Below are 16,147 nucleotides of genomic sequence, written 5' to 3'. Positions count from 1 at the left end.
CTTTAGGTTTTGCATAGGGGCGACTCACTAACACTCACAGCAGCTTCATACTGTACATTTCATCCGCCTTATTCCAAACAACCTGCTGGTGTCGCTTCAGTACATGTAAAACACATCACTTGCAACAGGAGAGGATTTTTCCAGAGAAGACCTTGAACACCACATGATGTTTGCTGTAATGGTAGATATTAATAACATACGAGAATGTTTTTGTATCTAATTCCTTATTAAATATTATACATGGGAGACGTCCTGTAATACTGACTAAACAAGGCATAAAGTTTCCTCAGCAACATGTTTGCTGAGTCACCACCATTGGTCTATAACTACAGGTGTGATCAGGTGATCAGGTTACCTGATGAAAGCCTTTCTTTGTCACTGTACACACAGCATTAAAGTCACACTTATGAACAGAATGAGGGCAGAACATCCAATGTGGAATTGATTTGTACTTCAGCCTGGGTTCATATCAGGCAAAAATAAACAAAATACTAAAATCCTTTGCTGCGAGCGGTGAGACAGCTGTAAACAGTGGCACATTAATGCTGACATACAGTTGGCATCATTAGGAGACAAACTGTTCCCCTGTCTGACTGTCTGAGGCCTGCAGTGCAGATTCACTGCACTGATACGATGTTGAGGATTTGCACTTTAAAATGCACCTGTAGAAAAAGATACCTTTCGAAAACATGCCTGGAAACAGAGTGCATTTCCTAGGGGGCGCGAGACTAGAGCAGGATTTATATCTCCTCAGTCACGAGTCATTTTGAAGTTCTGCTCTTAGAGAGGCAGAGAGACAGACACAAACACACACATAATGTAATAAAGGCACAGACTGTCAGAACTCCCAGCAGACAGGGAGGGAGGAGAGCTAACAATAAGACAGAAAACACTGCCATTGTCACATCTACTGAGTGTGTGAATGAAACAAATGACCCTATTAGAGCGATTATGTCAGTAAGTGGGACAGAGAACCTAATCAGGTTCACACACCCAACGATTTCCTTAATTAGAACCATCTCCCTCTCTGACGCTCTACGTCGCCATCCTGTGCAGACGCGTCCACACCCAGCCACAACGGACCATAAGGCAACACTGCTGACAGACAGTGTCCTTTGAAACCTGTTCCCAACTCCCCAAACACACACAGCACACAGAGGGGCAAATATAGACACACAGTAAAACACACACAGACATGCCGACAGAAACGAGAAATATCACATCCCTGCATACAGACATGCAGCAGCAACGTCCATGCTGAGTCATCAAATCATACAGCTAAAATGTCTGAAATAAATACCAAATCAGGCCATTCCACCTGTGAAGATTATGTGAATCAAGCTGTGGATTCTGCAACTGCAGCCTACATGTCTTGAGGGAAAAAGAGCGAACCACAACCCACCTCTCCTCTTCGCTGCCCCTTTCTCTTTCTCCCCCCTCTCCCCGCCTCCTGCTTTCTCCAACTCCAGGACATTGACTCGCTTTATTGCTTGTCGCAACAGCCACCTCACTGCACCCTCCCAATGCAAAGGTACACAGTCTGCATACACTTTGGCACCGAATCCACAAGCACTCCCAATTCCACATTGCATCTTTCTTTTTCACTGGCAGCTGCACACACAGATGTGCTGATGATATGTAAGCCCCCACTTCCTGGTGTAGCAGAGCTCCCCTCTTGCCTCTTTTCACTTTCTTTCACCTCCAGTCTGCCCTCTCTTCCACACCACAGAGCTCCCAGTGTCTATCTTTCTGTTGCAACCATCCCTGCCCCTCTCCCTCATCCAAATCCTCTTTTTGAGGCCCCCTGGGCTGAATCTCTCTGTCCCTCCTTCTCTCCATGCTTTCTTTTTATCTGTCTCTCTCTGAGCTCTCCTGCCTTCCCTCTCACTCAGGCTGTCTCAAGAGGTATTTGTCATCATCATGTATATGGAGCTTCTATGGATGATGCCTTCAAACTAGGCAGAGGGGGGATGCTTGGTAGTGATACAAATAAACCCGGGTTAAAAAAGTGCAGACGCTTCAGCGGCCAAGCACTAACACAATGCTGTCTTTTGCAAAAACTTCATTTTTGCTATTAGCTGTTGTATTTCCAAAAACACCTCTCATCACTCCGTAAATTGAAAGACACTGAAAGGACTAAAGACGCATAAAGACAAACATGCTGTAGGTAACAATATCCTCCATACCTGCTGTAATGTTTTTTGGAAAAAGCATGTAATCAAAGCTGGTTTCCTGTAGGTTTCAATGCCACAGTGCCATCAGCTTGCAACCAGCCCTGCTGCTAATTAACAAACATCTTTCTCCAGCCATTAACAAATACTGCTGACATCGTCTCAACATCGCAGGTATCCAATTTATAACAGACACAGGACAGCTCAGGTGTAGTAAAGGAAACAACACTGTATCCTAAATTTAGAAGAGTAAAATAAAGCGTAAACAGCCACGTTAGCAGCCCTGTAAGGTTGTACTTAGGGACAGTGGTGCTTTGAGCTAATTACTACAGCCACTAGAGGTCGGCGCCTAGCAATAAAGTAAATATGGGTTGTAATAATCTACTTGCTAATTCACTGTTTTTCTGGTAAGGATGGGCTCTGTTCATCATCTTACTTTAGCATGTTAGCATCCCAACATTCGTTAATTAGCAATATTGGCACAACGATAAGAACAGGAAGACCTCCCATTGCTCTAATTTGCAGGCATTCGTGTATTATTCCATCATGGCTGCCTCCACTGCTAGCAGTCATACCAGGTGAAGGTCTTAAAATAGCTTCTTTTGTTGTGTTGCAGTGCTTTGTTGACAAGTAATGTGAGGGACAATAGCTATTTTTAAATTAGCTGAATTTTTCTCGAGTAGATTTCAATGAGATATAACTGCAGCAGCAGCAGCGATGGTGGCTTTGCAGCAATGTTGCCAGTAGTTTGTCAAAGCTTCTGTAGTTATTTTCACCAGTTTTTCCCACTCAGATGCTCATAATTACAGTCTGAATGATATGATTGTGACTTAAACACAAATACCATTTGTTATGCTTGGTGGCAAAAAGACCAAAGTCAGCAAGTGTCAATGAATGGCAGTCCATCAGTAATCGAGATTATTTCAGTCTGGATGAAACTGCCGGACCACGTCCAGAGCCGTGCTGCTAGAGTGGCTTAAACATGACCAGAGAGGCCCATTCTGAGATAAAAGAACCTGTGATGTAGTTGAGATCAGGGCTGTCGCTCTTCAGGAAGGAGATAGGGGATGTCTGTTCCACCTTTGTGACAAATGGTGGTTGTCAGAACTCTAGTTTCCTCATTAGCAGGCACAGGTAGTATAATAGGGCCTCGTCCTTAGCTTCAAAATAACAATGATTACATGTGACACTGGAGCCGCCCGTGGCTGCGGGCCAAGAGAAGGACGAGGCAAGACCATGTAGGAGGAGAGGAGCCGCGGTGCTCACACAGCAGAATAGTTGAGGTATCACTTCTCCCCACTCCATCTTCTTTCTCTCCTTTAAATCACTTTTTGTCTCTGCTCCTCACTTAGTCTCAATAAATATGCCTCCTACATTTCCCACACTCTCTCTTTTTCTGCCAAGTAGGCTAATCAGTGGTTCATTCAAGGTTAGCTGGTTGATTTGGGTGAGCTGCCACAGTGAAGAAGCAAAAAGGCACAGATTGAGCTGTCATGTCTGTTATAAAGCTGGGGTTAAATGAGGAAAAATGATGCAGTCTACTATTCAGTCAGGTAACAATCATGAACCGGAGCCAGCCATGAATCCTTTTCATGCCCTGTTGATGCAGACTACTCCTTCAGACAACCACAGACTGGTTATCTAACTGGCTGAATTGAGCATTGTCAAGGGGGAGATTGAGAATTATGAATAAGCGAGTGGTGATGATGAATATAGTGGAATGAATAGCAGCCTTTGTGGAGCAAACAGACCTCGTTGTTGAGTAGTGGGCAACTGCCAAAGTGGAGGAGGGGTTTTCTGATTAACGCACAGAACAAAAGGATTACACACAACTACAACGCAAACACACACAAGTTGTCATTTCTGTGTAGTATGGAGCAGTTTTAACTGTAGCACAGACATTCACTTCCTGGATTTCTTGGTGAGAGTTAGATGATAAGATTGATACCACTCTCATGTCTGTCGGTTCAATATGAAGCTGGAGGGAGGAGCTGGTTAGCTTAGCACAAAACTGAGAACAGGGTGAAAGTTAGCCTTGCTCTTTTTTTGTACGCATTAAACATACAAGATGTAACAAGACTATAAATTGGCTTTAGAGGTGTTGGTAGGTGGGTGTTGTTACTTTAAGATGGAGCCATGCTAGTTGTTACCACCATTTCCAGTTTTTATGCTAAGCTAAGCTAACTGGCTGGTGGCTGGAGATTCATTCTGAACGCACAGGCATGACAGTCGGCAACAAAGCAAATACTCAACATAGCCAATTTCCCCAAATATGCTACTATTTCTTGAACTTCAGAGTTTTACCTAAAGGCAAGGAGGAGGCCTGCTGCACTGCAATGCAAATTTAATCATCATGACACAAAGGTTTTTTCCAGTTCAGAGCACACATAGGGTCGTATGGAGGACCAAACAACTCAGGCGTTCAGAGAAAACAGACTCATACATTTTTAAGGAGCTTTAACAGAGGGCATTAGCTCTAATGTAGGCCTGTTACTGTACAAATGACTGACTGTACCAGACTCCAATCTAGCTACCTCAACCTTTTGTCCGGGAGTGTGGAGGTTAATTGGATTATGAGAAGAAATATAGAGATAGGATTGCTTTCATCACAATTGAGGGGGCTCAGTTTGTGCTGGTGCCTCAGGAGGTCATTTCTAACTAGAATCATTATAGGTCTAATCATTAGAGTCAGGCACTATAGTGTGGTGGGACATTCCAGTAAACTTAAGGCCATCTGGGTATTTCTATTCACATGAGAAATTATGCTGCACTCTATGACAACAGAAGAAGAAAGGACAACAGAGGAGTGAATTTAAACTGTAGCAGTGAGTCAGTCAGTCTGATGGCTAATCAATCTTTATAATGGTACAATGTTCTATTCTTGGGCAGGAAAGATGGGAGGGAGGCAGATCAATAACCAGAGGAACCAGTGATTACTGAGCATTGCTACACCATTCCTCCCATTTCCTGTTCGATGACAAGCAGAGGAAGACATCTTTAATGGCTAAGTCGGTTTTGATTTCTGGAGCCTTCCGAAACGGAGCTTGAGGAAGGCCGATCCAGCATTTCATCGTGGTTGCAGAAGCATCATGGGAAGTGTAACACCGTTGTTGTATTAAGCTGGCCTGTTAACCTGAAACAAGGCTGAGTGAATTCAACCCAACTGGAGCAATTGATTTTCCAGATTTTCAAAGTCTTTAATTTGGTGAAGCCTCGTCAGTTTAAAAAAAAAAGAGCTTCACACAAACAACACGCTGTTGACTCGTACGCCTGAATAAACGCAGATCAGGAGCAAAGTGGAAAAACTGGAGATATTTCACTCTCAAATGCAAATACGGATGTCACAGCAGTGGTTATGTGGTTTATTTTCCTTGACAGCCGATTTCTCCAGGCATCATCGGGAACACTGCACGACTGCAGCCTTCTCATAGCACTTTGCTACAGGAAATGACAGGAGAAAAAGCAGCAGCAAGCATAAGACAGAGCCCCAGAATCATGACTCTCTGACCAGACGACAAGGTATCTACATGTGTGCTCAACAAAACAGGCATGCTGCTGCGGATGACATCATGCTCTTTTATAGGTGATGGTGTGGACGGAGTGGTAAACAAAAAAGCGAGGAGAAAAGAGGATATAGAGGAGTAAGGCAGAGGAAATATATGAAAAAGGAAGCTCAAATAAAAGCCTGTACTTTACTGCTGTAGGCTTTCATCAGTCAACACAGACAATGTGCAAATATATGAGCTGGAACATAATGTCCCCCCTTAGCTGCAGGAAGACTTTCACCACATTCAAACCTTTATTAAAGGTGGTGGCCAAAATATGACTGGGCTTTTCAGACAAGGAACAAGTGATGCAAAGCAAAACAAAGAGGAGAGCAGTGGAAACGACATCAGAGCTAATTACATACTCCAATCTCTTCAACCCCTCTGACCGTTCAGAAGACGAGTCAGTACAAAGTCACGCTGAGCAGCCAAGCTTTGTTTAAACTAACACAGCTTTATTTAAAATTCTAGTGGAGATCCCAGAGCTCCCAAAGATACCACAGATGTCAAGCTGAATCATGGGAAACTGCGTAAAATGATACACAGGACATGAAGAATATTTCTGTTTGATGGAATGGTGCAGCCATAAAAACATGGAGTCCTGGCTTTAATAAAGAGCTGGAACAAGCTGATACACAATATATGTGTAAAAGTGTTGGAGTGGAATTAGATATTTAGTCTAACCTGAAAGCCACTTAATTTTACTTTAATTTACTATATTTTTCCAGCTTGGGATGAATAAAGTCTTACCTTATCTTAACTTTACGGTAAATATAAAACAAACAGTGGAATTTAAGGGGCTAATCTAAGGTGGAATAGCCTCCTTTAGCCTCCTTTAATCCTTTAGCATCATCTCTTAATGTTACTTACTAAAGTGCAGTCAAAATGTCATAAAAATGTCTCTATTTTGTATTTTAAAGTGGCTAAAATCACTATTTTCATAATAACAATGTTTCAAAAGACATTGTGAAAGCTCGTAGTGATGAACCTACAGAGAATCTCCAGCTGTCTTTGCCTAAACAGAGCTTTATACTGCAGGTTCAGCTCATTGTTCAGCTGTCCAGCTGCAAGTTTACGCTTTTGGTTTACTCTCACAGCTTAAGTTTAGTTTTCAGGCAGCTGTTTTCAGCAAAAAGCTCTAAAAAAAAATCACTGTACACTTCCTCACCACCCAAACACAACAAACAGTTACAACTAGCAGGTGAACATAGACAAATATTTTCCTCGGGAGTTGTAGAGACCAAAACAGAGCTAAAAGAGAGGATATATTACATTTGAAAGGCGGCCAGAGACAAGACTCCAAATGAATGATAGTTTTATGTTGCTGGATGTGTAAATAAGCAACCGTTGACAACAAGTTCACCGTATCAACTTAAAAGTGTATGATATGTCAGTGCTGTGTTAACAACTTGTCTCCACTGCCCCCAAGTTAAGCATGAGAATTTTTTAAATATTTTTTTTTGTATATCATAAATATTGTTGACACTGACTTTTTGAATAAACAAATATGAGGGGTATCACAATAACATATGTAATAATATATAAATGTATTATGTGCACAACCTTTTATACACTTTAAATACTGCATAGGTTTTGTGTGTTATTTATACCTGATGTAATAGCTCAAACCATAAGATGCTTGGTCCTTGGCTCCACAGCTGTTTTTGAAAAGTTAATGGCACTGGCATCACAGAAAGTCCAACAAGGACTCATAAAAATAATGCAGTGTCCTGGTGACAGATGTTGCTTCTGGCAACCATAAAAATGAGCATTGTACAAGAGCTTCAACTTCACCGAGGAAAACAGATTAAAAAGAAGGCCAGAAAAAGAGAAGGCTGGCGATTTACTGAGGTGAAGTCTCGGGGGGGGGGGGGGGGGGGGGGGGGTGGTCTGCCAAGCTCTTATCCGTCATCTACAGCTGTGGGCTCTATGCTAATGTATGAACAGAGTGTTGTTTTCTCCATCACCGAGCTGCACACAACTTACTCTCTCTAAACACTTCTAGTCAGAGATAAAGGGGAGAGGCTCGTGAGCACTGATTCTGTTACGCACTAAACAAGCTCTCTCCCTGCCCTACACCATTACCAACCATGATGAAAACGCAGAGCTGTGCAGGAAAAACAGTTGAACACTAGCTGAAAGAGAAAAGCGATGGAAGAGTGACTGCTGAGTTATGAGGTCATCATCAGAAGAAGCCCGAGCGCGCCGCAGCATCTTTGAGTGTGCGTTACTGTGAACGAACTGACTGCCGCTTTCTACTAAGGTTTAACTTCGACAATGTGCCTGCTGCATGGGGTGATGGGGAGAAGATGATGAGGACTGTGCGCACCTCTCTACCTACCAAACAATTGTAACAGTACTGTACGGAGGCTAAACAAAGCAAGTCACAGAGGGGTATTAAGAGAGACAAGAAACCAGAACGATAAAGGATGAAGAAGACCCACATTACAGTCTTATTGTGCTTCAAAAGTCCCTTGTTTCTCATTGACTGGCTCTGTGCGAACACTGACATGGATAATATTTCTATTTATTAGCTGCTGGAGGGAGAGCTTTTCTCCCCCATGTGCTGTACGTTACACTTTCACAGCCCTTTAGCCTTCTCTGGGGGCTGCAGAGTGGCTAATGTGGAGCAATTCCCCACAACTGAGGCTAAAAACAGCATTCTTCACCATGGTCATTGTATTTCTCCTGGCTTTGCTTAGCAACTACCAAAAAAAAAAAAAGATCAAATCAAATGCAGGCCTACTCAGTACAGCCACAGAGGACAAAGGACAAGGTGACCGAATGCACTTCAATCCTACTTTTTCCTTCAGGAATACAATATCAGTTACACACAGGAGCAGACTCTGCTTTGATCACAGAGAGTGAAGCCTAAACTCACCAATGAGGTTTCTGTGACACGTCGATGCATCTACACAAGGCAGCAGACAGGCGACACCCGCGGCACTCTCTCCGTGCTTGCAATGCATTAAGCTCTGGAGTGTGCCTGATCATTTTCTGCTTACAGTTTGATAATCTTCGTGGCTTTAAATGGAAAAGTGTACATTTCCAGCGAGCATGAATGGGGATTTAGAAGTCGGTTGGCTAGAGGCAAAGAGGCATTATGGGTGATATGATTAAGCCATTAAAAACTTGAGAATCTAGGGCAAGTGAATCTCCACCGGCAAGGAAGATGGTTTATCACAATTCAGGGAAAGTGTTTGTAACTTCCTAAATCGTATCCGCATCTAATGGCACTGGATAGAAGCATCTACAGAGCAGTTACAGGGGATAAATGCCCTACATGTGCCTCATAGTATGGTGAGGCATGTATGGGATCATCTCTATATATGGAAAACCAAGCCAAGAAGAATCAGGTAACACAAAGGCACACCTAGCTTTTGGCCACACTGAGCCGTCACTAAATGGATATAAGAGTGAGCTGCTCTCAGTTTGTGGAAGAATTTATTTGATGTAAGAAACGCGTCCTTGAATCTGCTGTTGAAATACATCAAACACATCAACATGTCCCTGGAAATGGACACAAATCTGGCAAATGAGGAAGCATCATCAGCCCTGTGCAACCAACAGACCTTCCTCTGAGAAAAAAAACACATTTAACATACAGATCGGCTTTTTTCTGGAAATATCAGTTTGGACACCACGGCTCAGGGTACCTGCAGAGAGGCTGTCTTTTCCCCAAATTCATAACTCTGAATACAAGACCGAGTGGAACTCATTGGACTCATTTTTAGGGAAGGTGAAATGAGGCCACTGATTGCTGTGACACTAAAACACTGATTCAACGACCCACTGTGGCTGAATGACTGTGACTGAAAGCAGAAACGCTCAATTCTGACGTTGATGAAACTTTATTTAATGTGGGTCTGTCACATTATGATCTGCTTAATAACGTCAGTATTGGCATCGGTTTCAATCCAGCATATCCGTGTGGTTCATCCCTAATCCTCACAGGAGCGTGAGGTGATGAATCTTATGTTTCTTGCAGCAAAAAGATGGATTTGGGAAACTTGCATGAGCAGATACAGCCACAAAAACTAACATCATCCACAGAAAATCTACGAAATGATTGCAGCACTAACTGCAGTGTTTACATTCAGCTGACCAGCATCCACTTCACTGTAATGATCTCCATTTTAAGGCAAGCTGCTCACAATAAACATAAAGTGCCATCACGGTAAAGAGCTGTAAAATTTTAAGCGTTGGCCTGATGGTCTGATGAATTCCACCATGAAATGTCATCCCTCATCGAGAGGCGGTTCACCAGAGTGATCCGTCACTTGTGTGCGTGACTGATCAGGTCAGGTTAATAAAGCTCCAACGTTACCAGCAGCAAGGTCACCCCACACAGAGACCATTTCCCTCGACTGCTAATTCAGCTAATGTGCAGCTCAGCACTTACTCAAGAAGGGGAGATGGGAACAGGAAATATATCTCTGTAGAGCATGCAATGAATAAGAGTGAGATAGGCAAAGAGATGCAGAGAGAGATATTAAGTTCAGAGTCATTAGGCACAACACACTGCTGTCATCATATCATACCGCAGTACATTCATCAGCCCCTTCACTTATGAAGCTGTGGGAGGGCATGAAACCAGCGCCTCAGTCTGCCTGCTGCCATGAAAAGCTCTTCTTTTGGGTGCCATGCTTCTTCCTCTCAACACTGCCCTGCCTTGCACTGCTGTATTTAAAGCAACCTGTGTGACGCTGAACCTGCCTACTGTCAAAGCTGAGGTATTCTACTTGCTTAAGGAGCAGTGAGAGTGAGAGAGCAGAGCCCTGGCCAAGAGTCTGTGGATGAGTGCAGATCCCTGCTTAATACATTTTTCTCATGCATTTTGCAGACTGTGAAGTGCGTGTATTAATGCCAAGATGGGGCTAAATAAGTTTACACAGTTGAAAATGGACCCTTCAGATCTCACTAATGTCTCAGGTGAAACCTTCACTATCAGATCAGAACACGGGTGAAAAAAGGAGTTTTGAGCTGTAATTCTAGATGGATTCCACTAAACCTGCACACTTTTCTATATTTCATAAAGGGAAACCTGGTGTATAGTGTTGTGGCTTTAAGAAAAGCAAAGGAATGCAATTATTTTGTCACGCAGACTGTCCTGTAATAGTGCGAGAAAGTTTCGAATTCCTACATATTTTGAAAAGGGCAGTTAATAGAGTGTCCTGAAAAACTACTCAGCTGTCATCTCCACACCATCTCATTAAGACCCACTTTTCATACGGTCACAACACCAAACACTCACTGTGACTTAAGCCTGAAGATAAAACAGAGATTTAAAGTAAAAAGGTCATTCGTGGTGGGTGGGTTCAAAGCACACAGTTTTTAAGACACAAAATATCATATCATCTTTCTCCAAAGTGGGAATAAATCTCACCACATATCCTGACAAACGTCCTAAACCACCGCGCTGGCTGATTGGGCAAACACAAATTACATGACCTGATTTCCATAACACAGAATCTTATCAACAGTGGCCTCAGAGGGAACACAAACTAATTGGGGAGACTTTTACGTTGCTTTTTCTAATGATGGGCGCTTAATTAATCTTTGAAACGCTGGCTTGTGAGTGTCGGAGCTACAAAGGAAAATGGCTGAGAGGATCAAAGTCATTCCAGTCTACTGTGGAGGGATTAGGAAAATGTGGTGGAGGCATGGAGACAATCGAGCATCCAAGCCTCCAGTAAGGAAAATCCTTCCAGGCTGCAACCAAAATCTCAACCGAAGAAATCACCCTGACTCGCTGCTTCGCGAGCTGACTGACACTGACACGTGTGAGGGCGGTTATGCGATATCATGCTAATCCCACTGATGTCCCCAAACACAATCCTTCTCTCTCATGACCCGTGCAGGGAAATGCACAGGCAAGTGAGGGCAAGAGGTTTGAAGAGGACGAGACGGTCGCCGCTCTTGACATTTCTGATTCACATCCTACCTTTGATACTTCTCAACAACAAACTGTGATGCAGTTTTTTTATTGTCTGTGATGCGTGTGGACTTTGCTATCAGTTTAGACATGTATTCCCTGTCAGGGACAATAATCTTTTAAAAAAAAAGAAAGAAAGAAAGAAAGAAAAACAGGAAGGAGGGGGCACTTCCATTTGGCAGCAATTTCACACAAAGCAGGCGGTCCTGATGCATGTGTGGGCAAATTCTGCCCAAAAAAAAGGGAACTGACTCCCCAAAAGAAGCACGGTGGCTGCATGATTCTTATCTTTCTCCCTGTTATCTTGTTTATGTTTATTAAAACTTATCTATATTTGGGGTGGGGGTTCTTCTATTTGTTATTAGTCATGTGCTGTTTCAAGGAAACCTATAAGAATGTCAGTGTTCATTAGCGTTAACTGTGACATAGTACACAGTACAGGTGTAATGAGGAGCCGGATGTGGCTTACATTAGTGACTGTTTGACCGTGTTTGGTCTTGTTTGTAACCACGTAGCCACTACAGAAAAGGCTTTTAACAAAGCACTGTGCCCTGACTCTTATTTGTTTCCTTCCCTCTGTTGTGGACATAAAACACTTTCTCTGTAATGTATTCATGCCAGAGAAACCCAAGAAGAAACATTCAAGTAGGTGCCATTTTAAATTCTACGAGACCACAGCTGCAACAAAACCTCTTACAAAAAAACGACACCTTATCCACACCTGACATCAAGAAATATGAACATGCTTTTTCTACAGACCTGTACCTCCTTTAACAAAAGAAGCCAAATCCTGTCTTCATGGCTGAACACGTGCAGCCATAGAAGAAACTTCTGAATTCAACTCTATGTGATCAAAAATTATGGAAACAAGATGACAAATCTGACCAGGCATTCGATGGCCAGCTTTCAGTGTTTGACCGCTGTGGATGCTTGATGCTACAGATATATTTCAATAAGTGACAAAAAAGCTTTTAGTGTCAATGCTCTACACACTTTAGACTGCTGACCCTATTTATTAAGGGTTTCAGTAAACTTTTATGTGTGTAGATGTTCACTGTCTGCCTCTATCCTCACAGCTTTACACTCCCAGTCCTTCTCTTCACCCCCAACACAGCTTCTAGCTAATTAAGTAACAGCAAAATTGAACTAATCTTCATTTTACTGACCCTCCAACCTTCCTGTAACCCATTCAAGGGCCCGTGCTGCCACCCTCTCAACAGGATGACATCAGGCTGCTCTTCCAGTCAGCAGCAACCCGCTCAGGTTACCTCCACCAAGTGTGGAAAGCCGCGCTCATCTGCTGACAGCCCAGTGCTCCACTGCATCACTCTGCAGCAGTGCTCACAGGGAGCACAGAGGCTGTCTCTGCAGCCCGCACACAGGAAAACAACCCCGGCTCGGCAGCTGAGACTCTCTACCCAGGCTAATATTGTGGTCTGTTCCAAAAATAGCTTCGATTGCAATTCTTGCAAGGAGACATGGCCTATTCAAATCCACTATCAGTGTCATGGAGAGTAAACAGAAAGCCTGTTTGTTCTGCTTACCCTGTATGAAAAAGGTCAGTGATGTTATAAATGTGCACAGCACTGGGATGTAAACCACACCATGCACAGACAGTGACTCATAATGGGAATATGAATGGGAGAGGTGCAGCCTTTTTGGCTTAACCGTCATTAAAATGACCAAACATGCACCTGCCCTATCCAACGGCATGGCAACTTATACTGGGGAGATAAGATAGAAATGGACAATAGTCGTCTGAGGGAGTCTAGTCTGGCTATAATAGTTTAGAAATACCTGAATGACACCATAAAGTTAATAAACATTTGGTTACCTGGAGGACAGATGGGCACTCATGGATAACCTGAGCAGAAAGCCCTTTAATAAAAACAACTCGCATCCAAGCTACTAGCAGCCAACAAGGATGCTGTGGAAAAAAAAACACTATAGCAGCAATATTACTACAAGTATCCACTGACTCCATGTAAGAATACTGTGGAAACAGGCTTGCCATGACAGGAGGTAGGCTGATATACAATAAGGTCAAAACCAGACACGAGGATGAGCCAGAATGTAGCCATTTTCCTGAAGAGGGGACATAAGCTAATATCAATAGGCTAATTTAAAAAAAAGCCTCTGCTAAGCCAACATGCAGTAAGTCAAAGTCAAAGCCGTTATTTATAGGCCTGTGGTCTGATCATTTGGTATTTTTGGGACGCCCTCGTGCAGACAAAAGAGCGGTGCCGCGAGGTGAATGATGATGGTGCGGCGCTCGTCTCGTCTCCCAACATCACGTTCACCTGTCCTCTGTTCCTCCATACGCATCGTCCAAAGCGAAAGAGGCTCACTTGACTCACCCAGTACACCGGAGGAGGCTTGTGGCGGGGCAGCGGTCGGCTCCGGCCTCTCCGCGTCTCCCTGCTGCGCTCGGTGTCGGTGCCGGGAGCTCTCGGTGCCGTCGCCGGCGGTGGTCGCGCCGCTGGCGGCCGCCGCGACTGCAGCGCCTGTCCCCGTGTCGGGCATGCTCTCTATCAGCGAGGAGCGACGGAAGATGAAGATATTCTCCGGGAAACTGTGCACTGGTATCGCATCTCAGGGGGAGGGCAGAGCATGGGTGTAGCGCGGCGGCCGGCGGGGGTCCGAGTGAGGGGTTAACTGAGTGTGAAAGTGAAGTGAAGGTTGTCGGAGTCGGTGCAGCAGCGGATCATCCCGGTGCTTCTCTGGAGCAGGATGCGCGGATACGCGGCTGGATGGAGAGAGCTCCTCCGACTACAGAGGAGGGACAAAGAGAGGGAGGGCGGGGGAGGGGGGCTGGGTGACACACACACACACACACACACACACACACACACACACACACACACACACACACACACACACACACTTTTTAATTCACTATAGTAGCCTGATAAATCCAGATGATTTTCTGAGTATTGTCCCAGATTGTCTCAGCAAGGAATTCTTCCATCAAAATGTAAACTGTGAACTGTGTGTAAAATGTGGAGTCAACTTCAGGATCTATTGTCACTTCACAGCCAACTTTAAGACTTTAAAACCCCACACACATACTTAAAGGACATACCAGTGATTTCTCATGTATGCATGTCTGCACAGTCTCGCCATCCTCCAGGAGAAATGTATATTTATCGCCCTCCAGTGACCTCTGCCAGCAGTCTGGCTTCAAATTGGTACCAGAAATAGAATCCCCTTTGCTATATTAAGGCAACTAGCAAAATGCATGTCGTACATTGCTAATCTGTTCACCAAAATGTTGTTCATTCTTCTGATCTTTCAGAGGTATAGAGACCCCTTCAGCAGCAGCTTTCTCAGGCAGGTGTTTTCTGCAGTCCAGCAGGTATTTCTCCTCTGTGACAATCCACTACCTTGACCTGGAGACTATATTAGAGACTATATGATTTATTTATTAATGCAAAAATATCCTCATAGATTAAATTTTAAGCACACTCAGGTCTAGGGACAAGTAGGTCCCTTCACTTCAGTCCAGCAGTCACTCTACCTTACACACTGTGTATGCATCAGCTGTATAAAATTCATTTTTATTGCATGAAATTATGCTTGGTCAGTTCACTGTCATCAACATCTGTGTTTTGAAATGGGCAAACAATCAAGTCAAACAAGGTAATCTATGCCAAACCAAAGCCTACACCCAAACACATCCTTCAAAATATACACTAGTGGTGCAGGCATGGTCAGTTTATCTTCTACTGGTATTCTGTAATAAAAAAACCATGATGTGCAGTTTTACAGCCAGTGGAGGAGTTAAACTGTGTGTAAGGTGTGCGTGTGTCAGATGAATGGAGGTAATCTGTTCCTAACAAAGAGAATTTCATCATCTTTTATCAGATCCATGGTCTGATTAACAGTCTTTTGGTCAGAAGAGACAAAGAGGGCTTGTGTATTGATGTGCTCAGCAGCTGTGAGGTGGCAGCTGCCATGCTTTGTGCACACACAAGGGCAGCCAATAAATTATTGAGATCCCAGGTTAAAGATTGCTCCCCGGGCCTCAGGCCATGTCTCTTTGACATGGTCACAGTCCATCTCCTTGAAGAGCCCTCCTGGATGCCATGTTTCACAGTACGGCCATGCAGGCAGGCAGCCCTCCCCCTCATATTGCTAGCAGCTCAGAAGCAGCTCGTCTTCAAGCAGAAATTCTGCTTACTCACCACCCTCTGGGATGACAGCTGCAAGGAGCTGCAATGGAGCACACCCACACACATCAGTCTCAGAGTTTATATGCTGTGATATGCATGAAGTATATATGCCATGAAGAACTACAGACCACACTACCAACAAGTATAGGACAGAAAAACTCACATCACCACACACACACTTAATATGTTAACAGATAAACAATATTTACAGAGTTCATACACTACACATAGACTACCAGTTAATAGTTTATTTATTTTTGAATATTCAGTGACCAAAACAGAAATACAAGAAATAACTACTTTATCAAAATGAACACCTTGTTT

General features: G+C 43.6%; 1 protein-coding gene across 1 annotated transcript in view; it reads right to left on the bottom strand.

Annotated features, from left to right (window-relative positions):
* ano8b (anoctamin 8b) overlaps positions 1-14,408 on the bottom strand; it is a 36,911-nt gene extending 22,503 nt beyond the window's left edge. Inside the window, exon 1 of the mRNA XM_076726077.1 lies at positions 14,009-14,408. Within this exon, the coding sequence (XP_076582192.1) occupies positions 14,009-14,174 (166 nt within the window). The 5' untranslated portion in view covers positions 14,175-14,408. The remainder of the gene's footprint in view (positions 1-14,008) is intronic.
* Between the last annotated feature and the right edge of the window lie 1,739 nt (positions 14,409-16,147).

The sequence above is a fragment of the Chaetodon auriga genome, chromosome 3 (assembly GCF_051107435.1).
Source record: "Chaetodon auriga isolate fChaAug3 chromosome 3, fChaAug3.hap1, whole genome shotgun sequence".
In the NCBI taxonomy this organism is placed as follows: domain Eukaryota; kingdom Metazoa; phylum Chordata; class Actinopteri; order Chaetodontiformes; family Chaetodontidae; genus Chaetodon; species Chaetodon auriga.
Note: the sequence above shows the minus strand (reverse complement) of the source record. Positions and strands in the feature narration are given on the sequence as shown.